The following is a 26,355-nucleotide window of genomic DNA, read 5'->3' on the forward strand; positions in this document are numbered from 1 at the left end:
TTTACTTTTCCTATTTAGTACCTAAAGAATGGCTGTGCCAAATTTAACTTTGTACGACATCGGGAAGTTAGAGAATTAGATTAGATACATTAGGGGTGCACTTACTTTTGCACTTAGCATTGAATAATCAAGTTGTGACCTCTTTACTTTTCCTAGTTAGGACCTAAAGAATGGTTGTGATAAATGTCATGTTTGTACAACACCGGGGAGTTCAGGAATTAGATTAAGTACAGTACATAGGGGTGCTAATACTTTTACACATAGCATTGAATAATTGAGTTGCGACCCCTTTACTTTTCCTATTTTGGACATAATCTATGCTTGTGCCAAATTTCATGTTTGTATAACACCAGGAAGTTAGAGAATTAGTGGCGAGTCAGTGAGTCAGTCAATCAGTCAATTGCCTTTAGATATATATAGATTTGTGTTATAGTGAATGGTAACTGAGCACCTCTTATTTACAATACTTCTAGAAAAAAAAAACAGTTAGCCAGAATATTTTCACACTTTGATTTTTATTATTTGCATTACAACTAATCAAATTATCTCAATCACTTATTCATTCTTGAAAACCTTTCTGATCCCTTCAGGTTTGCAGCTAAGCACTTGCTGATCTTGCAACTTTATTGATATGGTTTTTGCTTTAAACAAATGCATTTTGTGCATATAAATGACAAGCTTTATGCTGTTCTGCAATTTATGCTACAAATGAACAAAGAGAATCTATGTATTAGCTGTATTACCTGCTTCTGTGATCCTTTTGGCCAGTCATCATGGCAGTCTACTACAAACAGGAGATAAGCTACCTATTATTTAGGCAAATCACCCTCTGTCCCATCAGCACATATTGCTAATTGACAGAGGTTCCTTCTGAAAACAGTGCTGTTGGGACTAGTTTGTTCTATATTTACAAGTTATATGGATCTCATTTATTACTCTTTACTCTAGCTCTCCATTAAAAAGATTTTTAGCTCATACCAAACTTAAAAATGGGCCCTATTCTGGTGCTGGATTTTGCCAGTGACACACAGTAAGAGTCTGGTGTTGGTTCTCACCTCCACAGTTTTCCATTTCCATTGGGCCAGTTCCTAAGTTCCTCGTTTCTTCACAAGGCAGCGCTCATGGAGAGGAGAATCCGGCATAGCTCTCTCACATGGTCTGTCTCTATAGTAAGTATGTTCTTGGGTGCAGAGTTTGTCCCATACTACATGGTAGAAGGCTGAACTACAATAACTACAATGTAGTGGTGTAATATTATCACATCATTCGAAACCATAGAGGGCATAAAAACCCTAAACAGAGTAATGTCACATATAGCAGATTGTAAAATCATCTATCAGTCATGGTTGGCTTACTGAAAATTTTGCAGCAGTGCCCCAAAATTGCAAGCTACACCTCAGCAGCATATTTACTACAATCTTTACAAAACTAAGATTGAACTAATCTTGTGTGGAGATTGTACAGAAGCAGAAGAGCCCTCTGTCTTTTATACTAATTTTGCTACATTGATATATTTCATATATGCATTAAAATTCAGATCAGCAAACTGTTTGCTACAGTGTAAAACAGGCATAGGTCTGCCAGTATAAACTATGTTTATTTCCATTGACTTCTAAAACAAATTAAATGTTATTTATTTCCAAAGTCATTCAGTGAAATCCGTCATTAACGTTTTTTACCCCAGGGGTAAACCTCTAAAAGACATACACTGATCCAAGATATTTAAAGACTGAATTCTAAAATATAACGACTTATTTCTAAAGTTCACCATAGATATAATTATCCAGCCATAAATGGAGAAGTCTAAAACTACTAATTATACACTTTATTGTAAAAAATTTTACCCAGCCAATTAAAATTTGCTCCATTAGGCAGAACAAGCATGCAATTTGCTTTACATTATATGTAGGCTTCTCTATGGTTTTTAACAAAGAGAAATGTAAAGTACTACATCTGGGCAAGAAAAATTTAAAAACCGCACACAGAATGGGAGAAATTCAGCTACGCAGCAGCACATGTGAAAAAGACTTGGGTATACTAATAGATCACAGACTTAACATGAGTCAACAGTGTGATGCAGCAGCAAAAAAGGCAAACACAATTCTGGGATGTATTAAGATAAGCATTGAGTCTAGATCATGTGAGGTAATTATCCCCCTCTACTCTTCCTTAGTCAGACCTCATCTGGAATACTGTGTACAATTCTGGTAACCCCAATTTAAATAAGACATAGACAAACTGGAGCAAGCTCAGAGAAGAGCTACCAGGATGGTGAGCGGTCTGCAAACCATCTCCTTTGAGGAACAATTAAAGGATCTGGGGATGTTTAGCCTGCAAAAAAGAAGGCTGGGAGGATATTTAATAGCTGTCTACAAATATGTGAAGGGCTGTCACAGTGCAGAGGGAGCAGCCCTATTCTCATCTGCACAAGGAAAGACTAGAAGCAATGGGATGAAACTGAAAGGGATGAGACACAGACTAGATATTAGTGAGGGTGACCAATAAGTAAACAGGTTGCCACGGGAGGGTGAGTTTCTTCAATGGAGATCTTCAGAGGCTGGACAGACATCTGTCTGGGATGATTTAGTGATCCTGCATTGAGGAGGAATTTGGTCTCGATGACTCTGGAGGTCCCTTCCAACTCTACCATTCTATGATTCTTTAACAACTAGTATCCCTTAGGGAATAATATTAATATTCTGGTTCCTGGAGGACAAATCTTTTAGTGCATGGCCATATGACATGCTTGGAACATACAATCCTACCCCCAGTTTATGGCTCTAAGGGTATTGTAGAGGATTAGAAAAACATGACTGTTCTCTTATGGAAACACTGCTACACCTCTCAGTGGGTTATGAATGTATTGCAAATCAGCTGCATTGCAGTAAAAGGAGCTTAGCTGCAACACCGCACAACCTATGGACACATGTGGCGCTGGTCTTGGTAAAAGCAGCTTTTTCAGTCATGTACAAATATTTTAATTAAATTGCAGTATCAGATTTCACAACTTGCTGAATTAGACATTACTAGGAACCAATCACCACTGAGTTATTGGCTGAGTTGTAATACCACAAACAACCTGTGGACAGTTGTAGCAACATTTTTGGAAGCAGGTGCCACACATGTATTTCCAATCCTTTGAATATAGGTGCTGTGCCAGATTTTACAACTAGCTTAAATATCCCTAAGAACTAATCATTATTGAGGTATTGACAACCTTCATTAATGCATTAGGCTTGAATCGGGCAATAATACAATGCTGTAGCATTCATACTGCATTATGTACTGCATACTTAAAACAAGGAGAACCTACATTGATTGTGAGGTAAATAAGTGTATACTATATCTACAGGTTTACATGTTACCATTGAAGTTAAGATGTTCATTCTATAATCAGTAATTTACCGCCTTTCACAAATCATGTTGCATCTCGATGTTCATTCTTCTTACTTTATCTTAGAAGCTGTAAGGTGACACAAATACAGTGATCTTTGAGACATGTTTCGCTTGGAACATGCGGTCTAAGTACTCAGACATGTCCACGTCTACTTCTATTGTTTGGGGTCCTTGAAGGCTTTGAACAAGTATTAGTTCTCCTGTCTGTCGATCTGATCTTTGCATGACAAAGTTCCCTCTGCTGTTTCCTCCTACTATTCCAAATCTCAGGCTGTCCGGTCCGGGTCTTCCTGGCGCTGATGCTGTTGCCATACGGAAAAGTGAGACCGGTGTGGGAATATTTGAAGGCAAGGACAGATAATGGAAAGAAATTGTCTTTGGTACATGATGACATGACCTGCTGTCCATTGGACAAGGATTTCGTTCACATTGGCTGTAAAGGAAAAATTAAGCTCTATTAAAATGATTCAATAATATCAAATGAGCAAAAATATCTAAATGAGGGGAACTGTATATCTATCAGAAATGGGTACACAACACCTAAAAACAAGAGACAATTAACTCTTGGACAGAAATCCATAGAGAGCATGAACGCCATCTGAAAAAGTAAGGATATCAGTACTGCAACTAAAGCCAGACTAGTCAAAGCAATGACTGTGTCTTGCCCACAGATACCTATGCTGCAAGACTTAGGTAATCAAGAATACAGACAAAAGAAAGATCAATGCCTTGGAGAAGACGGTTGCACAGCCCACGGACAGCAAGAATCGTCAACAAAAGTCAAAGCCAAAGACCTCGCTAGAAGCCAAAATTACCAAGCAAGAACTATCCTACTTTGGCCGCATCATAAACACAGCAATACAGTTGAGAAGACACTCATGTGAGGAATGGTCAGTAAAAGTAGGATGAAAGGCTGCCAAAGAACTTATTGGATTCACAGTGTCAAATCTTACACCAAAATGAGCACGAGTGAGGGAGAATGCTCTGTATATTGGAGAATGAACGACAAAATTACATCAAATGGCTCTTGATTAAATGAACAACTGAATTGATATATATATAATCTTGAAGAATCCGCAGCATTCCCAAATAGATCAGATGCAACAGTGTTTATTCACCAAAAGTGACATTTCAGTCCTCTTCCTTGGACTTTTGTCAAACTAGTGTTTGCTGGAAAGCAACCACACCCTTATTAATAATTGCAGTGCAAAAGCCATAAACCAGTAAAACCTTGGTCACAAATTGAGGATATATAGTGATAGACAAATAGGAAAGAGAGAAAGAGTGGGTGTGGCAATAAGGGTCAAAACAAGCCACTAAATAATTTAAGGTAAAAAAAAACTATCACATCAACTATGTGGACAAGGTCTACCACCTCTCTAACTGCAACGGATGTCCCTGTGAGTGTTCAAAGAGCCAGAGTGCATCAGGGAGGCTACAACTATGAATACAGAGCACATTGCAATTAAAATACATCTTTTGGATAGCCAATAATACCAAATATTGTAGTACTCATGAAGAATAAAATATACTTGTATCTCCACTCAATGTTAATGATGTCAGTGGTAACTGCTTGCAGGATCACCCTTGTCAGGGCAGGAGTCCTGCTGGTCAGACAGGGTCTGTATGAACCACAGTGTGATAACAGGGTTAATTTTCTATTGTGCCTCTTTCCTCACATGGACCTGCTCCACATCCTTGCCGTTTACCCGTGATTGTTTTCTCCTGTGTTGCTGACATTTTTTCAGATTTCTCTTATTAAATGACTAAGGCCAGCTTCACACGGACGTAAGCGCAATTACGTGTCTCTTAGCGCAATGTTTTTGTGCTATGAACGAGGCTTTTTTTGCATGTATATTGGCGTATTTTACTGTACTTTTTTTGCCCCCAAGTCATGTTCATTTGCATACTGCAAACAAACGCCCCAAAGGAATTGGCTAATTGGTTCCAGATGTGTTCTTTTTCCAGCACAATTACGCAGTGTTTCACACATTTCCTTGCATATTGCGTGTGGATTTGCACCCCCCTCCCCCACCAATTGACTTGTATGTGGACCTCTGGTGTACAAATAAGCAGAAAAATAGAACATGTTCTATAGTTTTTTGTGCGGCTGAAAATGCGCACATAAAATATGTCCATGAGGACAAAACTATTGAAATCAATGGGCTCTATTTACTGCGTAGTGCATGTGCAAACACGTCTCTGTGAAGCCGGCTTTAAGGAGTTTTTTATGTACTTCTATTAGTTATATTTAATGGTAATTAGTCTGTGATTTCATCTACTAATATGAGATTCTGCATTATATTGCTTAGTTATTTTATAGCTCTTATAAGATGCCCCATTTTGCACTTGTATTTTATATTCCTTATTGATGGGTATAATATTCTATAACATGGGGTTTCATGGCTACACATGTACTTAGTATGTAATTTATGTTACATGCCTTGACATGTCACTTATATGCACTAAGAATGTGCCCTTTGCACACATCTATTTGATAACACCTAATCCTAGTGTTTTGGATTCCTCTCTTTCAAGCTTCCATTATGTATTGCTTTTATTAACTTTTTCAGTGTCAATACAAAATCAGTGTTTTATATTAGTTACGGTCGTATCTTACTCCATGTTTTATGTATGTTAGGAGATTTAGGCATTGTATGTTGGTTATAGCTGTTGTTTACAATGTGCCTAGTCATATTATTGCAATATTGCATTCTTTATCTTGGATTTCCAATGTTCTGCTTCTTTTCCCAACAGTTTCTGTAGCCCCATCATTCTGCAACAATAGTGTCTATGTGACATTAGAGTAACTCTAATCTGCAGTAATATTACAGGTTTCTGGTATTTTAGGATTCCATGAGAATTAATGACCTTCTGCTTAGTCATGTTAAGCTTTCTGTACTTACATGGACGATGTCTTCACATAGCTGATATTCCCGTTGGGTTTTGGACACTCAGGGAAGACACACTGAAATCCACCGGCAGTGTTTATGCACATGGAGTGCCTGGAGCAGTTGTGCAGTACTAAAGTACACTCATCTATATCTAAAAGAGTAGAGCGAAAATATACTGTCATGTTAAAGTAAGTTTAAAATATTGATCATTACAGTAAGAAATTAAGATCTAATAATGAAAACTCAGGAAGTTAAACATACTATAGCATTAACCCATTTACTGCCAAAGATGTAAGAGATTTCATTATTTTAAAGGTTTGTCTCCACCAGAGCTTAGATCTAATAAAAAGCATAAAGTGATCTTCCAGGCCTGGAGAAACAAAGATGGTCACACCAGCTTCTCTGACTGCCTGATGCACACTGTTCACTAGTATTCATCATTAGTCTGAGACACTACACCTGCTTTGATTAAACAGTGCTGACCAGTCAGAGCAGCATGTTGTGTCATAGACTACTATTACATGCTGTGCACAATGTTCATCAGGTAGTCAAAGAAGCAGTTTGGCCATCTTTGTTTCTCCTGGATTGGAGGGTTGCTTCAATAGTCTAACTGCAATATTCAGGTCACAGAATTCATTTGAATTTGGGTAGCAGACTTAAAAGTTTTGCTTCCTGGCTCCATTTCTGTAAGTCTCCAGTGACTCCAGGGAAAGACAATAACCCTATTTTATCAATCTGGTAATACTGTATTTGTCCTCTGATTGTGACATTTAAGGGATCTTTTTACCTACTACAGGGGGAGAATGTGAGCAGTTCCAGATCTAATCACCTCCCTGTGCCTAATCAGGACATTTGTCAGAATGGATGTTTACCAGCATCTGGATCCCTGATACTTTTGGTCTATACAGTTCAGATGATTTTGGTGAAGATATATTCAATGGAAGGATACACTGCACTCTGACGTGTGATGAAGGATTAAAGGGGTATTCCCATCTCAGAATTCCTATTTCAATATGTTTGAAATAGCAAAACAATGCCCTCACCCATAATGGGTTCATTTCTTAAATGCTCCGTTCTCCAAATATTGTAAATATTGATTCTAGAGATGAGCGAGCACCAAAATGCTCGGGTGCTCGTTACTCGAGACGAACTTTTCGCGATGCTCGAGGGTTCGTTTCGAGTAATGAACCCCATTGAAGTCAATGGGCGACCCGAGCATTTTTGTATATCGCCGATGCTCGCTAAGGTTTTCGTTTGTGAAAATCTGGGCAATTCAAGAAAGTGATGGGAACGACACAGCAACGGATAGGGCAGGCGAGGGGCTACATGTTGGGCTGCATCAGTGCTGAGCCAATCAGGGGGCAGGTCTGACTCACACCCCCTTCACACCCACTGCAGGACGGCCACGCGGAACTCTGGCTGCCGGGAGCAGGTCAGTATATATATATTTTTTAGTTTAACACTTTTCTGGATGAATTGCAGGGAAGGGCTTATATATTTAAGCCCTTCCTGACAATTCATCCCGCGCACGCCGGCAGCCCATTGCTTTCAATGGAGTCGGCTGTATTGCCGGCTCCATTGAATTCAATGGGCAAACATCGTTCTTCTCTGCCACAGCTGCTACAGCTGTGGCAGAGAAGAATGATTTGTCTTCTATATGTTCTCAATGGGGTCGGCGCTGCTGCCGCCGGCCCCATTGAGCGCATATAGAGAAGAAGGACCGTTGGGGTTCTTGAAGCCTAAAATCACTCCTAACACTCTCCCTATAGCAGCTCCGGCATCAACAGCACTTTCCCTGAACTATGTCAGAATGCATCTGTGGCGAGCCGCGGGCCGGCAGATTTTAATACTCGGGTGACACCTAATCTCGCCAGCCACTCACTGCAGGGGGGTGGTATAGGGCTTGAACGTCGCAGGGGGAAGTTGTAGTGCCTTCCCTGTCTTTCTATTGGCCAGAAAAGCGCGCAAATTTCTCAGGGAAGAAAATGAAAGTAACTCGAACATCGCGTGGTACTCGTTACGAGTAACGAGCATCTCGAACACCCTAATACTCGAACGAGTATCAAGCTCGGACGAGTATGCTCGCTCATCTCTAATTGATTCCTCTGCCCTTGGGTTGTTTTCTGCCTGTTGCAAGGGAAACAGACCACCTCTTCTATGGAAGGAAATAGCAGAGGAGGCAGGCGCTTGCACACTTCTTTCATCTAAATCTGATATCTGGGATCTCAGGAGCACATGTGCAATAGCTTTTAATCCGACCATCAGCAACTGTTATGCTCTGCTTCTTCTTTCCATAGAAGAGATGGTCAGTTTTCCTGACAGGAAGAAGTAGACAAGAAGAGGACTGAGGAATCAACAGCTGCAATATCTGGGGAACGGAGCACTTTTGAAATAGATATCTTATGCGTGAATACATTGTTTTGTGATTTCAAACTCATTGAAATAGGATTCCAGAAATAGGAAAATCCCTTTCAGATCCCCATGATGACCTCAATAAGAAAGAAGGACTCTGTTGGAAGCACTGGACAATCAGAGCAAAGTGTAATTCATTAGTCTAACGATGCACCACCAGTGCTCATTGGGCACAGGGTAGTCGAAGAATAGCTGCAGCCATGTTGAAGAAATGAAAAGGGGCCCAGGAAGCAATGGATTGGCTGTTAAGAGAAAAAAGGGCAGCAGCTAATATAACTCCACCCCGCATTAGTTTGAACTAAAAATTGGTGCAATATAAATATATATATGTTTAGATGTTTTTTTGTTTTTTTTTAGAAATCTGACGTAACTGTAAGTGCCAAAATCTGCATTTAATTATAATTGAGATAGTGAATCAAGGCTTACCGAGTGAAAAGATGGCACCTGGATAGCATATGGGAAAAAGGCAAGCTGGCAAAGGCAGTGTGCTGTTCAGAGCAATGTACTGTGGGGAAATCTTGGGTCCTGGCATTCATGTAGATGTTACTTTGACATGTACCAAATTCTTAAATATTGTAACTGTCCAAGTACGCCTCTTCATGACAAACAGTATACCCCCATCACAATGGCCTCTGTCAGCAGGATAATGCACCCTGTCACACCAGTGGTTTGAGAAACCTGAAAAGACTTCAAGGAGCTAACTTAGATTCCAAATTCCCTAGACCTCATTCCAATCAGGCATCTGTGAAATGTACTGGAAAAACAAGTCCAATCCATGGAGACCCCACCGTGCAACTTATAGGACTTCAGGAAGCCACTGCTAATGTCTTGGTGCCAGATGCCACAGAGCACCTTCATAGATCTTGTGGAGTCAAAACATTAACAGGTCACAGCTGTTTTGGTGGCACAAGGGGAACCCACACAATATCAGGCAGGTGCTTCTAATGCTATTGGTAATCGATTTAAGTCTCAGCACACTTGAAATAAAGCTTCTACTCAGGATAACAATTACTAAATACACTGTGCATACTTAATGTAATATTTTAAGAGTTAGGTGGGGTGGAGTAGTGAATTCTTTTATGTTGGTTCCCCATGTTTATTGGGTTCATATTGAACAATCTTTTGTTTAAGAGTGGTACCTTTAAGGAGGGGTCAGATTTTGTTGAGCACATGCTGAAGAGTACCACATGCTAAGGGCGGGGCCTAGAGCTCTAGGAAGCCGCAGTGAAGCAGAGAAAGTGCATTGTGAGGTTGAACTTAGACAGTTCTGGGATTGAGTATGAAAGAGAGTCCCCGATTTCAGTGAACTTTTGCTACATGAGAAATAGTAAGCCTCTGCAGTATTAGCTCGGAGGACTGTTGGAATTATACGAAGAATAAGCGTAAAAGTGAATGCAGTACCGAGACTATTTTCAGCCAGAGCATCACCACCCCGAGACCCCCCTGAAGTAAAGAGACTGTGTTATTTTATTTGCTCTGTGTTACCCTGCTGGAATTTGAGAGTAAAGAGCAAGTTCTACAGGAAACATGTGGTCCTCAGGTATTTGACCTGGAAGTTACAAGAGCTGCAACTCCACTGTGTACCAGGTAGGATGTACTATGGGCCTACCACATCCTCCCCACTGGACTCCGGTCTAGACAGCTTTCTTGTTAACCCTCTCAGAGAGCTGCCCTTGGGTATAGTAATGCCCAATCTAGCTAAGAAGGCCCTCCGATAGGAAGCCTTCGGTATCGATCATCGGTACCTGTTCTAAACTTTCCAAAAGCAAAAGGTCAGACTGTTCTGAATGGGCTCTGGGTCTAATTAATTTACATCTTAATACTGCCTGCCATCTGGTTGATACTTATAACTACATGCAAAGTAGCCCAGTTTATGCAGTAGTGTCACATAGCTAAGTTACTGAAAAAATGCATATCTGCTACTTGTAGTATATTTATAAAATGGCTATTAAAGCTATTTTTTGATGCTCCAAGATGTGGTCATACTCTAATTCCAAAACTAACAAGTATGAACCAGAAAAAGTACACAACTATCTGTGAATACAGTCTCTCATGAAATGTTTCACCTCCAGTAATAGAAGAGACTGTGTAGACCTGCCAAGTGCAGTAATGAAATTATAAAATAATGTTAATTCACAATAATCATTTACGCCAGAGGCACATTTGACATTATTAAATTGTGAGTGCAGGTATTCCTATCTGAGGTTAATGAAATCATCCATGGCAATGTCAACTGGAAACTTTTCATATTAATTTAATTATACGATTCAGATAATTGTTTACAGGATGGACAAGTTAAAACTAGAGACTGTAACATCGGGTAATAACTTTTGTTGACTGCAGCGTTCCAAATTATACATTTTGGATAACTTTTCAACATTGACTTAATCTTTAGGTTCAACTTTGGCAATTCCCTAATATAGTATTACTATAGGAATTCACATGATGGATTTTGCTGATGATTTAATGTGGAATTTGCGTTGATTCCATGCAGATTCCATAACGAAATCCAATCAAATATATTGATTCACATTCATTCTCGGATCTCAAGAAGAAAAGGATGTTCTGGATTTTTCGTTTGAACACCTTGACCCCAATGAGTTAAACAAAGTTCAGGAGAAAATATGATATTTATTATAGTTTCCATGTTCATTCCCTCTGCATCATATCTGGATCCTTGTTGGTTCATACAACTAAAACATATGTACTAGGTATTATACAAGAAGTTCTAGAAAGCCCAATAACCGCACGGCATTATATCTAGCATATACACAAATATTGTATATTATATTTAATCTATTTATCATGTTGTTTATATATTGTACCATTATTTAATTGATCCGGTTATATATGATTCTAGTTCTGTATATATATATGAGACACTAACTACTCAGTAGTGTAATTTATTCCAATTCAATAAGAGGTATCCTTTATTTTTTATTTTCTGATGAATTTACGTAACAACTTGATTATACCAAATTATATATTCGTGAGAGGTCGAGACAGTGATCCTGTCAATTTTCCACCTGCATGAAGAAGATTGTTCATATAAGAACTAAACCATTTACAGTACATTGCAGTAGCTAAGATTATATGTACCCATGAAATATTAAGATATTAAATATTTTAGCCTAAATACTATCTCTTAACAAGCATATTTTTAACTATTATAGGTATTATATCACATTATATCACTACTGTAACGATTTATTTCATTACCCTGTTAGATTCCATATTATTCATAGAAATTGTATATGTGGCATTGGAGTGAGGTACTAAGTGCTTAACACTAATAAAGTTGTAAAAATCCTGTTCATCAGCATATGGAATGCATGTTAGCGTTCCATTGATGAGTATCAATTTTAAATCCGTGTAATAGAAAACAGAAGTGACGTCACATTTTGGCTTGTGTTCCTCGTTAATAGAGATGAGCGAGCCTACTCGGCCATGCCCCTTTTTCGCGCAAGTACCGCAATTTTCGAGTACTTCCGTACTCGGGGGAAAAGATTCGGGGGGCGCCGTGGGTGAGTGGGGGGTTGCAGCGGGGAGTGGGGGGGGGGGAGGGAGAGAGAGAGGGCTCCCCCCTGTTCCCCGCTGCTACCCCCCGCGCCACCACGCCTCCCCCCGCCCCCCGAATCTTTTCACCTGAGTACTGAAGTACTCGAAAATCGCGGTGCTCGATCGAGTAAATACTCAAAATGAGTAGATTCGCTCATCTCTACTCGTTAAGTTTACTACATGCAGGATAGCCCGATTACATTGCACATCTACATGCGTATTGGTGGCAGCAGAAGTGAAAATCTCGAGCAGAAATCTGCATTAAGTGCTTATTTACACGAGCATATATTGGCCGTCCTTTTCACGACCGGCTGATATATGATTCTATCTTTGCAGTCCCCCCCTTCCCTCCCCCTCACCAGCTCTCTGCTTCTCTCCTCTCCTCCGAGCGGTTTGCAATGGGATTGGGCAGGATAGGGGCTTCTTTCCCACGAGCGTATATTAGCCCCCCACTTTCACGACCGGCCAATATACGCTGTGATCTGATACATTGGATTCCAATGCATCAGATCACATAACCGTATTCTTGTGACATAAAAGCGCCCAACCGGCCAATATAGCATCGGGTGTTTTTACGTCGGGCCCAAAAGATAGTCCTGGAACTATCTTTTGGGCCAGAATACGTTGACCGCTGCATGGGCTCCTATGGGAGCTCATGACAGTAGCCAGAGGTGGAAGGGAGTTTAGCAGCGTGGCTACTAAACTCCCTCCCTGTGCTCTTCTCCCCGCTCGCATTTTGCAATGGAAGGGGGCAGGATGGAGCTAGGCACCACCCTGTCCCACCTCCCATTGCTGGCTGTGGACAAGGGGTGGGGCAGGGGCAGAGCTAGGCTCCCACCCCCGCCCCTTGTCCGCAGCCAGAAATGGGAGGAGGTGGGATGGGGTGGCACTGGCCTGCCCCCTCCCACTGCAAAGAGTGAGTGGGGAGGAGAGCAGAGATGAGCCTGCAAGGGGGAGGGAGGGGAAAGGGTGACGGCATGGTAGTCTCGGCGTGTGAACGGGCGCACAAACGTTAGATTTGTGCGCCCGTTCAGGAGCTTTAATGCCAAAGATGGTAGCATATATCGACCGACCATGAAAACGGCAGCCGATATACGCTCATGGGAAAGAAGCCTCAAGGTGTGAATTTCTGCTGTGGTTTTCCATTGCAATCCACAATGCTAAAAGAAGCAATTTTGATAATGTTATTTTAAGTGATTTCCTAATACATGCTAGAATTCACCAAATAGGATCCAATCCTTAAACAGTTCACAAACTTGATAGATCTTACATCCAAGAAATGATTCATTGTAGAAACTGGCAAAAGAGCTTATGAATAATTACCTAAGGTTCCATATTTTCAAAGGAAAAATTCAAGCAAAAATTCATGGAAATGAATTTCCGCTCAACTTTTTGTCACTTCTGCCCATAAACACAGATATGTACGCCGCTCTTACCTTCACAATTTCTCCCATCACTAAGGGTCTTATATCCTGTAGGGCAGGTGCAGCGGTAAGATCCAGGAGTGTTAATGCAAGCATGGACACAAAGGCGGATTGTTCCTTCTGCCTTGTACAGCTCGCATTCATTAACATCTACAAGAAAGCACATTCAGAAATGCTAACATATCTCAACTGTCTGTACTGCAATTTATAGTATGCAGACCTATACTGTAAGGAACAATTAAATTGCACATGTAGTTTATAAGTAATGATTACATGCTTGATTCTATAGCAAAAAATATTGTTTGTAGTTAAAGAGACTGTTGCCATCTTTTTGTAACTGGCTCTGAGGGCAGCACAAGGTAGTGCCAATCTTAGTCTACAGTAGTCCTAGATATTCATTAGTTGCAGGCTAGCCACATCCACCCTGTCCTTTGACCAATGATTGACAGCTCTCTGCTTATTAGGCCCCCTGTCCATGGGCGTCGCGGTATCCTGCGGCGAATCACAGCCGCGGGAGCCGCCGCCCAGGAGCAGGAGCCGGCAGACGGTTCTCCGCAGGTCAGCCTATCTGACAGATAGGCTGATGACGGAGAATCAGGGCAATTTGCAGCATGCTGCGAATTGCCGGCCTTGAGTGGAGAATCGCAATGATTCTCCGCTCGTGGATACGGGGCCAGCGCTTTCTATAGCAACGCTATGGAAAGCTTCAGCCGGAGTGATTCGCTGGCGATTTACCACCGGCGAAATCACTGCCGTGGACAGGGGGCCTTACTGTGCATGGAGAGAGAGCTGTCAATAATTGGGTGGAGGGTGGGGTGGGTGGGGTTAGGCTGCAGCTCATAAATATGCAGGACTACTTCTGCGTCCGGCTGCTGCTTATAAAATGCAAGTTTCTCCAAAACTCCTGCACAGATCTACACAGCGCACATATCACTGGAATCAGTGTGACAGGCGTTACCCTATGCTGCTCTCAGTAAGGGCTGCAAAAAGATGGTGACAGCCTCTTTAAATAGAGCCCATAATTAGAAACATTTTTGTATTTACACTTATTAAAAAAATGATTATATCCTCAGATGTTCCAGGACTAATATTAGAATAGCGCCACCTGCCAAGAATCCAACTATGATGGGTGCATAGGATGTAGTCGCACCTGGGCTATGCAACCTCAGAGGTCCCATAAGGTTTCTCTTCCTTATATAAGGAGACCAGTATTATGAACAAAGCTAATAGTTGGGGGGCCCGGTTACAGAATTTGCATTGGGGTCCAGCAGCTTCATGTTATGAGGTTCTGCGCTGGCATTTCATGCACATGGAAAAAAGTAGGCTCTGCTCTATTTTTCTTCATTTTTGTGTAGCAAAAGTCCCATAGAAGTTTATGGGAGATGTGAAAATACACAAGGGAAAGGATGTGACACACTGCCAAACACAGGGAAAAGAACACGACTGGATCTCATTATGTTTAAATAGATGACCTATGAAATCCACGGAAAAGATGTGTCATGTGCATGTGTGAACTGGTCATGCCTGTGCAAAAAGTACAGTACTATGCGCAGACACATGCGCAACACACAGATTATGTACCTCTTCAAACCTCGTTCATCCACAAATACGCTGCGCTGTGAAGCCATTATTACACACACAAAAAAACTAAAAAAGGTCCAATAGATTTCTAATTTCTTCCTGCGTAGATACGCAGTGCATGTGCATGTACTGTATAATGCGGATTTACTGATTCCCATTGGCTTCAATGGGCTATTTCAGTCTGTGATGTGGACCAAAATAGGAAATACTGCATTTTTTTTCACATGTGTAAATACACACGTGAAAAACACCAGTCTAAATACCCCAAGGCAAATCAATGAGGTTTCAGCACTGCACGTTACGTGCATAAAAAATAAGCGCTCAATACGCTGCATTAATACACCCATGTGTTCTTAGACAAATTAAGTTAGCATTTTAAAAGGGTTTGCTGGGACAAAAACAAAAAGTTAAAAGGGTTTTAAGTGAATAGAAATTGAATACTCACCTATCTCTGCCACTCCCTCTCCAGCGCTGCAGATCCAGTGCCCACCACATGGAACCCGGAAAAAGCGCCGAGTGGTCATGTACTGATCACTGTACACATGACCACTCAACCACTCACAGGCTTCACTGCTGATTCTTTGATGGCCATTGATGTATGTTAGTGGCTGAGCAGTCATGTGTACAACTAACAGCACATGACTGCCTGCTGCTTCTTCCAGGTTCCATGCTGTGGGCATCGGGGCTGCAGTGTTGGATGGGGAGAGGCCAGGATAGGTGAGTATTCAATTTTTATTAATTTTAAACCCTTTTAATACTTTTTTTTACTCCCAGAAAAACCCTTTAATGAGATATGTGAAAGAGGCTCATTTGTCTGTGGTCCAGAAATTCAATCTTCTGCCAGTGGGGCACATATGTTGAACCCACTGGTGGATTAACTAGATCACAGACACTGGACTGTTCACACAAATGTGCCATAACTATAGTTAGCAGCATCAATTTTCTGTGTCCAGCGTCGCTGCTCCAACTCTCCCTGCTCATCTATGCACACCTAGTGCCCATGACAAGAAATGTCCCCTTTTATGTTCCACAGTAATAATGCCCTCATTTATCCCCACACAGTAATCATTCCCCTATCACCCCTCACAAGGTAGTAATGCCCACTTCATGCCCTGGATACATAATAGAGCCCCATCCATGCCCCCACAAATTAATAGGGCCTCCTTTGTCCCCACGCCAGGTAACAGTGCTCTCTTTATGACCCCACAAAGTAATAGAGTCCACTCTGTTCCTTCTCAAATGCAGCCTCCTCTATGCCTCCAAAGCATTATACAGCCCCCTCTGAGCCCGCAAAGTAAAAGAGCCCCCGTCTGGTTAGTCACACAGCAGAAGCTGTATTCCAGGCATTGCAGCCTCCCCCTTTACTGCATTCACTATACTGAGAGCAGGAGAGGACAGAAGAAGGCATGTGCAGGAAGGGCTGTGATGATGATACAATGTCAGAAATAATTGTTTCCCTGCATACATGACTGGCAACCTGTAAACATGGTACGGTGGTTTGGGCGGCCATGGGTTTATCAGCAGCTTTGGGTTCCAAGTGGCCACTGAAGCTATTATAATCCGCCACTGGCTGCACCTCTAGTTGTCCAGTATTAACAGATAGACGTCTTCATTAAGATTCCCTGTGTAAAGTAGTGACAAACACCCTAATTATAGCAGTCTGTCATTGGTTTTCTTGCGGTAATTTCCATAAAGTCACAATTTGTTAGGTGCAGCATGAGACAAACATAGAGTCCTCAGACATGAACAGCTTCTCCCACTACTGATTGACAGCTTTCCCCCTTTTACTGTCCATAGGGAGAAAGCTGTCAATCAATAGCAGGGGAAGCATATAATTGAGATTACTTCTCTACTCACACTACACCTATTAAAGTGTGATTTTATGGAAATTACTGCAAGAGAAGCCATAAGTGACACACCTCTATAATCAGGGTGTTTGTTGCTACTTTCTGTTGCCCTCAGAAAGAATATAAACCTGGCTGGTTGAATCCCTGTAAAGAAGAACTGTACATTTTTTTCTTCTGACATGCTATATATAGCTGTACCTTTATACATGCATTTTCTTTTCATTTTGTAGATATACTAAAATGTTTTAATTACCTTGACATAAACTGTTTTCTGGAGTGCCACTCATCTGAAAGCCAGGGTCACAACTACAGTGCTGACTGTTGTCTACTCTGGTACAGCTGGCTTTGCGGCTTAATGCAGCATCATTGACTACTGGCCCATCGGATGGTACTAAAAAGAAAAGTGGAAAGAAAAATTAATTTTAAAGGATTGCATACGATTAGAAAAACATGGCATCTTTCTTCTAAAAACAGATCCACTCTTGTCCCTGGGTTGTGTTTGGTATTGCAGCTCAGCCACATTCAAGTGAATGGTACTGAGCTGCAATACTAGATATAGTTTGAGGACAAGAGTGAAGCTGTTTCTGGAAGAAAGCAACCATATTTTTTATCTTGTAATCCCTTCTCGGGATACATTGGGGTCGGGCCAGAAGCCACTGCTCTAACCATTGTGTTACTGCAGGCACGACTCAGCTGAGCTGCAGACCCCTGCCAATCAACTATGGGTGATCTATCCTGAGGATAGGGCATCAGTAGCATTTTCCCCACAAAACCCCTTGAAGAACAGAGTAATCCAAGTGAATAATAGTATAATTCCAAATAAGCAATGTTCCTTTCCAGTAAACGCCCATAATGCTAGCTCCGGCTAACTAAATCCTAGATTGTTAATGCTTAAACTACAATAAGTAATGATTATAGAATCATAGAATGGTAGAGTTGGAAGGGACCTCCAGAGTCATCTGGTCAAACCCCCTGCTCAGTGCAGGATTCACTAAATCATCCCAGACATATTTGTCCAGCCTTTGTTTGAACACTTCCATTGAAGGAGAACTCACCACCTCCCGTGGTAACCTGTTCCACTCATTGATCACCCTCACTGTCAGAAAGTTTTTTCTAATATCTAATATGTGTCTCCTCCCTTTCATCCCATTGCTTTTAGTCTTTACTTGTGCAAATGAGAATAGGGCTGATCCTTCTGTACTGTGACAGACAGCTATTAAGTCTCCTCTCAGCCTTCTCTTCTGCAAGCTAAACATTCCCAGATCCTTTAACCGTTCCTCATAGGACATGATTTGCAGACCGCTCACCATCTTGGTTACTCTTCTCTGAACTTGCTCCAGTTTGTCTATGTCTTTTTTTAAAGTGGGGTGCCCAGAACTGGACATAGTATTCCAGATGAGATCTGACTAAGGAAGAGTAGAGGGGGATAATTACCTCACGTGATCTAGACTCTATGCTTTTCTTAATACATCCAGGAATTGAGTTTGCCTTTTTGGCTGCTACATCACATTGTTGACTCATGTTCAGTCTATGATCTATTAGTATACCCAAGTCTTTTTCACATGTGCTGCTGCTTAGCCCAATCCCTTCCTTTTTGTATGTGTTTTTTTTTTTTCATTTTTCTTCCCCAGATGTAGGACTTTGCATTTCTCCTTGTTAAATACCAATCTGTTAGCCGCCACCCACTCTTCAAGCTTTTCTACATCTTTTTGAACACTCTCACTCTATTCCCTAGTGTTAGCTATCCCTCCTAGCTTTGTGTCATCAGCAAATGTAATCAGTTTCCCATCAATTCCCTCCTCCAGATCATTTTTAAAATTGTTGAGCAACACTGGGCCTAGGACAGAGCCTTGAGGTACCCCACTTGATACATTCTACCACTTGGATGTGCAGCCATTAATGACCACTCTTTGAGTATGATCACTGAGCCAGTTGTGAATCCACCTAACAGTTGCCTTGTCAATCCCATATTTGTTCATTTTTTCAATAAGTATTGTGTTTCCCCAAAAATAAGACCTAGTAGAGGTTTTGCTGCAGTGCTAAATATAAGGCCTCCCCGAAAGTAAGACCTAGCTCTTTCCCTGCTGTGTGAGTCTGCTGTGATGAGCTCCCCTTGGTGGTCGGAAGCTGCAATACCGTCCCTGCTGTACAAGTGGTCCATGAACTGCTGTGGGTGATCGTTACAGTCTCAAGACAGTGTGTGGTAGCCAGGTACTTTACAGCCCTTATTTTTTGCGGTCCTGTGTGTAAGTCAGCCAACCAGTGAGTCACTTTGATTCTTTAGGGGGTGATCGTTACAGTATCCAGACAGTGTGTACATGGAAATAATGGTAGTAACAACAAACTCTTGATAGGATTCACAGTGTATCTGGTTATGCTGGTTTGTGATGATAACTACTGTACAGTATATAATAAACGTTCATTTTTTTTTGTTCAACAATAAATGTGAATTCTTCTTCATGGAAAAATAAGACATCCCCTGAAAATAAGACCTAGCACATCTTTGGAAGCAAAAATTAATATAAGACACTGTCTTATTTTCTGGGAAACGGTAGATACTTTGTCAAATGCTTTACTAAAGTCAAGGTATACTAAATCCACCACATTTCCCTGATCAATCCAGTTGGTGATTTTGTCATAGAAGGAAATTAGATTAGTCTGGCATGACTTGTTTGTAACAAACCCATGCTGGCTCTGGTTAATTACTCCATTTTTATCCAAGTACTTGCATACATGCTGTTTAATAATTTGTTCAAAAATCTTTCCCGGTATAGAAGTCGGGTTCACAGGCCTGTAGTTTCCTGGATCCACTTTCTTCCCTTTTTTGAAGATAGGGACAACATTTGCCCTTTTCCAATCTTCTGGTACTTCTCCTGTTCTCCAGAAATTTTGAAAGATTATGGCGAGTGGTTCAGGGAAGATCAGTTGATGTTACATCTACTTTATGTTTCATGATAACAATGTTAGGAAAATGGTCTTAAAGATATTGTGCAGCAATCAGCTCTGTTGCACCCAAAGAACAGACAAGTAATGTTACAGAAAGTAACCTCAAAAGTTAGCACTACAGATGAGCGAGCATACTCGCTAAGGACAATTGCTCGATCGAGCATTATCCTTAGCGAGTATCTCCCCGCTCGGGAGAAAAGGTTCGGCTGCCAGCGCAGGTGACAGGTGAGTTGCGGCAGTCAGCAGGGGGGAGCGGGAAGGGGGAGAGAGGAAGAGAGAGATCTCCCCTCCGTTCCTCCCCGCTCTTCCCCGCAGCTCCCCGCCCGCCGCCGGCAGCTGAATCTTTGCTCCCGAGCGGGCAGGTACTCGCTAAGGGCAATGCTCGATCGAGCAATTGCCCTTAGCGAGTATACTCGCTCATCTCTAGTTAGCACTCTTATATGGTATACTCTCAGAATGTCTCTTTTAATCAGTACAGTCCATAAACCGGACTCGTATACCCAGAGTTTGCACAAGGCTCAATGTTGTATGGCGCAGAGTGCTAAGGCAGCAGAAATGCAGTCCTAAGCTCTTGCTCACGACCTGAAGGTTGCAAATTCAATCCCTACATGTTAATCCTAACTCTTCCTTGGGCAGCCAGTATTTGTTTCCGCAGCACAACATCCCCAGATTTTCTCTTGTAATGACTCCTTCATCCACCATCCTGAGCTGGCAGCTCCTTACCAAATATTCCAAACCTGGCCAGCAGTTGTCGAGGGTGGTGCGACAACAGGCTGAAGATGGCACAGTGGTGAACAGACGGCGATGCAGGCCAGATAATTTAATCAAAATATACTTTTATTGATGTGACACCGGTTTACTATTTCTGTTCTGCTGGGAGCTCGGTACTTGAACATTGCATAAAACTTTAACCAGCATTCCACGATAAGAAAATGTGTCAACTCTCAGAACAGCAATGCAGCTCCATCTTTCTGGTCACTGTCCTTCAAACTTGTGTTGCATACTTCATTTCCGGAAGTCCGCAGCACACACTAACATCGCGGCCTCAATCCACAATACATGCCATCTGCATGTACTGCAGACCATCATCTACACATACTTTCAGAGCTCTACCTACTCAAGGACTCTACACATCATGGCTGCATAAGGTACATTAAATGAACCCACACTAAAGCGATCCTTCACCATATTATAGCTTTTCTATTGCGCCTAGTGCCTCCATAATGTGCCCTGCCATACTGGTGCATAGCATTAACCCCACAAAAGCAGTACACCATGTTAACCCCCACATTACCAGTGCACATATCAGCACATAATCACCAGTCACGTACATCCTTTTTATTTCTCCATAGTCTTTATAAAATGGTAGGCTACGTTTCGGGCCATAATGAGCCTTTATAAAGCTTGATAAAGGCTCATTATGGTCTGAAACGTAGCCTACCATTTTATAAAGACTATGGAGGAATAAAAACGGTTGCTTTTTTAATATTTACTCCGGTTTATGCTGCCACTACTTCTAATTTCTTCTGGACTGCATGAGGTCGTTTGACTCTAACCTACTATATTGGCGGTCATCTGCTTTCCACCTCACTCTGAGGAGGTATATCTTGTGAGTGCTGCTGTATACCTTTTCTTTCTCACGTACATCCGTCACAGTACATAAATGATGTCAAGTGTAGGCACACTTAGTCACTAAAGGCCGTCTCACACATCTGGTAGCTTTCGATCTTCCGGATCTAATTCACCATCATCTACTTCAGGACTGTGTCTCTGCAGGAAGGGAGCCTCCCTCTCCTTCTACGTTGTCTGTGTCTTTTTTTGTCACTCTCAATTCACCTGCTTTGGCTCCATCATCCGAGCCCTTTTGACGCCTCTTATTACTGTGCTGCTCCCGCAGCATGGGGAGAGCGCACCAGTCACACTGCTCTCATGTTCTCCCTTATGTCTGCTAGGCCTCTGCTGAGTGCTGCGAAGCACACGCTACTCTTATGTCCACTCTTATGTATGCTGGGCATCTGCTGGGTGCTGCAGGGCACACACTGCTCTCATGTTCTCCCTTATGTCTGCTAGGCCTCTGCTGAGTGCTGTGGAGCACATGTTGCTCTTATGTATGTTGAGCCTCTGCTGGGTGCAGTGGAGCACATAGTGCTCTTATGTCCACTCTTCTGTCTGCTAGGCCTCTGCTGGGTGCAGCGGAGCACACACTGCTCTCATGTCCTCTCTTATGCCTGCTAGGCCTCTCCTGGGTGCAGCGTAGCACATGCTGCTCTCATATACTCTCTTATGTCTGCTAGGCCCCTTTTTGTTCCAGTAATGCAGTTTTGCCTTTTTATATTAGGCCCACAGACCCGCTAGTAACCTTACATAACCAGGCAATGTGGGTGGGTTTAGTCCAGCATTATTGCGTATGGAGGAGGCTGCTCAAATGTCTTTCTCCACATACACAGCCTCTAGGAGGCTTCTACAAAGTGGTGCTGCACAGCATCTGCATCACGTGGCTGTCAGCCATAGAATCTGGGCGGCTGTGCTGTTTACATTCTATAAGTTTATTATTATTATTATTATCTGGCTGAGCGCTGTGACTAATCACAGACAGCCCTCAGCTATCATTTAATGGCTAATGGCTGCCTGTGATGGGCTGAGCGCACAGCCAATGAGACCAGCGCTTTCTGGAGGCGGGGATTTTTCAATCCCCGGCCTCCAGAACACAGAAGACAACTGCCTGGGCAGGAGAGAAGAGCCAGACGGTTCTTCTAGCTGAGTATATATATCTTTTTTTTTTTACCGTGGGGATGAAGGAATCCTCTGCCATAGCTGTCACAGCTGTGGCAGAAGTCCGCGATGCACTCCCTATGTCATCAATGGGGCTGGGGCTGCTGCCGCCGGCCCCTTTAAAACACTGAGCGATATCGCAGATTTATTCTCTCTCTTCCTTGCGACACTTCTGGTAGGCACTAACCACTTCATACCAGCAACACTCCATAAGACCTGTTGTTTTGGAGATAGTCTGCCTAGTTGTTTAGTCATTAAACAATGAAGTTGAAAAGCATAATTAAGTTGATGAACTGACTGTTCGTTGACTTTCTTCTATACCCTAACCTATGACACATGCCATTGTTGCGAGATAATCAATGTTATTCACTTCAACTATTACTAATGTTATTACTGATTGGTGTATATTACTTCATTGTATATCCATAAATATTTTATACCTGTTGGTATTTTAATCTGGCAGTTGGTTCCTCTCCAATCTGGAGGACAATTGCATTTGTATTGACTGGTTGCTTCCACACATGAACCTCCATTTAGACAGGGTTGGCTACTGCAAGGCCTGATATCTAAAAAATATGAGTCAGTGTCATGTTAGTAAAGAGGTCAGCAGAGACACACTAATGAGTATTGGAATGCTGTGCTTATTTTGATTCTTATTCATGTACATATTTCACAATGGAGAATATAAGAAGCATCAATGTTACAATAAAAGACATAACAAAAACATAGTGCTGGAATGAAAGAGGAACTGTCATGAGAAAGGATCATCGTGAATGGCTACTTGGCTCTGCTACCAGGCCCTAACTCTATCCCCGTGTTTTTGTATACTCAAGTTTCTTCTCTCTGACATTTTTTACATAGTTGCTGGTCACGGTGCACTCAATGTGCCAAGTAGACAATCCCCACCGCTCACTCTCAGTTGGTGACGTCAGAATGTCAACCAGGCTTGTTGAGCTTGCTTTAAGTGTTTTAACTTAAGAGAGCCACAATTAAAAGCAAAAAGTGAACAGACAAGTGGAGAACAGTATATTGTAATCCATGGACTATCTCCCTCCATTTAAGAGGCAAAAAGGAACACAGTATGTTTGCCTTCTGATAAGCTCACTCTACATATGAACTCTGTAAATCCATTGGCATATATACTAGACTATGCTCTTCTTTCCTTGTTGTCCAAGATGATGGGTATTTTGACTTCAAATATTCTTCTCATTGGTAAAGTTGTCAAATTTTAGAGATTGTAGTTTATGGATATTATTAAATAATAAGCAATAATTGATTCTAGCACTTTATTTGCACATACCCTACTACAGAGTAAGAGAAGCAACAGTAGACATTTATAGAGATAAAATCAAGACTGTGGAAAAAGGGGATGGGACTTGTTATTTGTGTCGTGACGCCTCAAATGGCTGTTGTGCCAGCCCAAAGCACTATCGTGATGCCACAAAGCACTATGGTGAGCTCTAATTTTCTCTGTATTTCCTTGTATTTATATCTCCCTTTCTTCATATTTACATCTCTTTTAATTTATTTTTTTTATTCACTGTCAAAGCGGTCTCTCCTTCTCAATTACTCATAATTTTCTCAGATTTCTCTCTTTCTCTTTGTCTTTGTCACGACTGATCTCTGTCTCTTTTCACTTCTCTCTCCTGCCTGGCACTTTCTTTTCTCCTGTGGGGCGCTACTTTCTTTCTGGCGCTCTCTCTTTGCCTGGTGTGTCTCACTGGCTCATCCACCAACTGACTCCCGTCACCTAACCAGTTTGTCTGCATTTTTTCTATCTTGTGCAGCTGGCTAGTAAACTAACTGTAAATTACCTGTTGCTAGATTACCTGTTGTGCAAACTGATTAAACCCTATTATATTACCAGTCCCCATAACTAAACAGGGCTATGTAGTTTCCAGACCACATCTGTATAGCACAATGCTATATTCTGCAGTGCTTTCAGTTAGTTTGTTTATTACCCCCCCAGCAAGCTGGGTACTCATTTTATCAACCTTCAAGGATGGAAGTCAGCCTTGAGCCGGCTACCTGAACCACGTGGGGATTTAATCCACAACCTTCAGGTGAGTGAGAGTTTAGGACTGCATTCTGCTGCCTTGACACTCTGTGCCACACAAGGCACCATATTTGGATATTTCAATTACAACACAGGAGTTTGGCTTCACTAAAAGCAAAGTCTGGTTAACTTGAAAATGGAACAAGTGGCTTGCTGGGATTGTAATCATTGCTTGATTCCAGACACTAGAGAAATGTCTTGTAACTTAAATTGACTTTGAGACAATAAAATAAAAAAAAGCATATACAGTACTATACTAAAGTATAATAGATTCCACAGATGAGCCCAATAAAATTATGCAGAATTTAGAAGGATTTACATTTGACATTAGAGCGGTAATAAATATATTTATAAGACCCTATTCTACCCTTAAATTGAATTTTATTTGATTGTAAAATTTAAAGTACACACTACACTACCAGTCAAAAGTTTTAATACACCTCACTTTTTCCAGTTTATATTGATATTTATACAGTTTAATGTCTCAAATGTACTTTGAAATGAAAGCATAGAACAATTGAACAAGTTAAGATGAATAAAAATAATGGAATAACTTTGTTTCACCAAATTAAATCCAGATTTCTGACTCTTCCCAACCGCCGCCTCTAGCTGATATAACAGCTTTACACCATCGAGGCTTTCATTCTACAACTGCATACAGATATTGTTCAGAAATTTCTTCCCAACCTTGTTGCAGAAGTTCTCACAAAAGTGTTGCACTTGTAGATTGATTTGCTTTTACCCTTCTGTTCAGTTTGTCCCAAACAAGCTCAATGGGGTTTAAGTTTGGAGCTTGTGCAGGCCATTCCATTCTTTGAAGCCTGCCGACTTCTTCTTGTCTTCTTTAGTAGTTCTGACATAACCTTGAAGTATGTTTGGAATCATTGCTTTGCTGTAATATGAACCACTGACCAGCTAAACGTACACCAGAGGGTATTGCATGGCATATCAAAATGACATAGTAGCCTTTCTTGTCCAGTGTGCCAGCCACGCTGTGCAAGTTGCCAACTCTGGATCCAGGGAAAGAGTCCCAGACCATTACGCTTCTTCCTTCATGTTTGACAGTTGGTGTGACATACTCAACGGCACACAAAAATCCTGAGTGATGCACCAAAGATGTCAAATTTTAATTCTTCAGTCCATAAGACCTTCCTCCACTCTTCAGTAGTCCACTGGAGGTGCTGCTTGGCCCAGGCAAATCTTTTATTACGTTTTGCAATCTTAGCAGTGGCTTTCTTACTGATACTTTATCTGTCAGACCTGCAGTTAGAACTCTTCTCTTCCCAGTTGAAATGGAAACTTGTTTATTTTTTGCTGCATTAACTTGTGCTTGAAGATTTTGTGCTGTGAGGCGCCAATCAAGCAAACTGTTGACTCTCAAAAACTTGTCAACAGATTATGAAGTCAACTTTAGTCTACCAGACTCTGTCAGAGTTTCCTCCAGTTTCCAAGTGCCTTCTTTCCACCAG

At 41.6% G+C, this 26,355-nt stretch overlaps 1 protein-coding gene across 3 annotated transcripts in view; it reads right to left on the reverse strand.

Moving 5' to 3' along the window:
- Positions 1–496: 496 nt before the first annotated feature.
- FBLN7 (fibulin 7) overlaps positions 497–26,355 on the reverse strand; it is a 132,265-nt gene continuing 106,406 nt past the window's right edge. For 2 of the 3 annotated variants that reach the window (XM_066596126.1, XM_066596127.1), the window contains exons 4-8: positions 23,271–23,396; positions 17,366–17,503; positions 13,697–13,834; positions 6,303–6,441; positions 497–3,829 (exon numbers count right to left, since the gene is read on the reverse strand). In XM_066596126.1, the coding sequence (XP_066452223.1) occupies positions 3,457–3,829; positions 6,303–6,441; positions 13,697–13,834; positions 17,366–17,503; positions 23,271–23,396 (914 nt within the window). In that variant the 3' untranslated portion in view covers positions 497–3,456. The remainder of the gene's footprint in view (positions 3,830–6,302; positions 6,442–13,696; positions 13,835–17,365; positions 17,504–23,270; positions 23,397–26,355) is intronic. The other variant, XM_066596128.1, reaches the window with a different exon arrangement.

Source organism: Eleutherodactylus coqui, chromosome 3 (assembly GCF_035609145.1).
Source record: "Eleutherodactylus coqui strain aEleCoq1 chromosome 3, aEleCoq1.hap1, whole genome shotgun sequence".
Taxonomy (NCBI): Eukaryota; Metazoa; Chordata; class Amphibia; order Anura; family Eleutherodactylidae; genus Eleutherodactylus; species Eleutherodactylus coqui.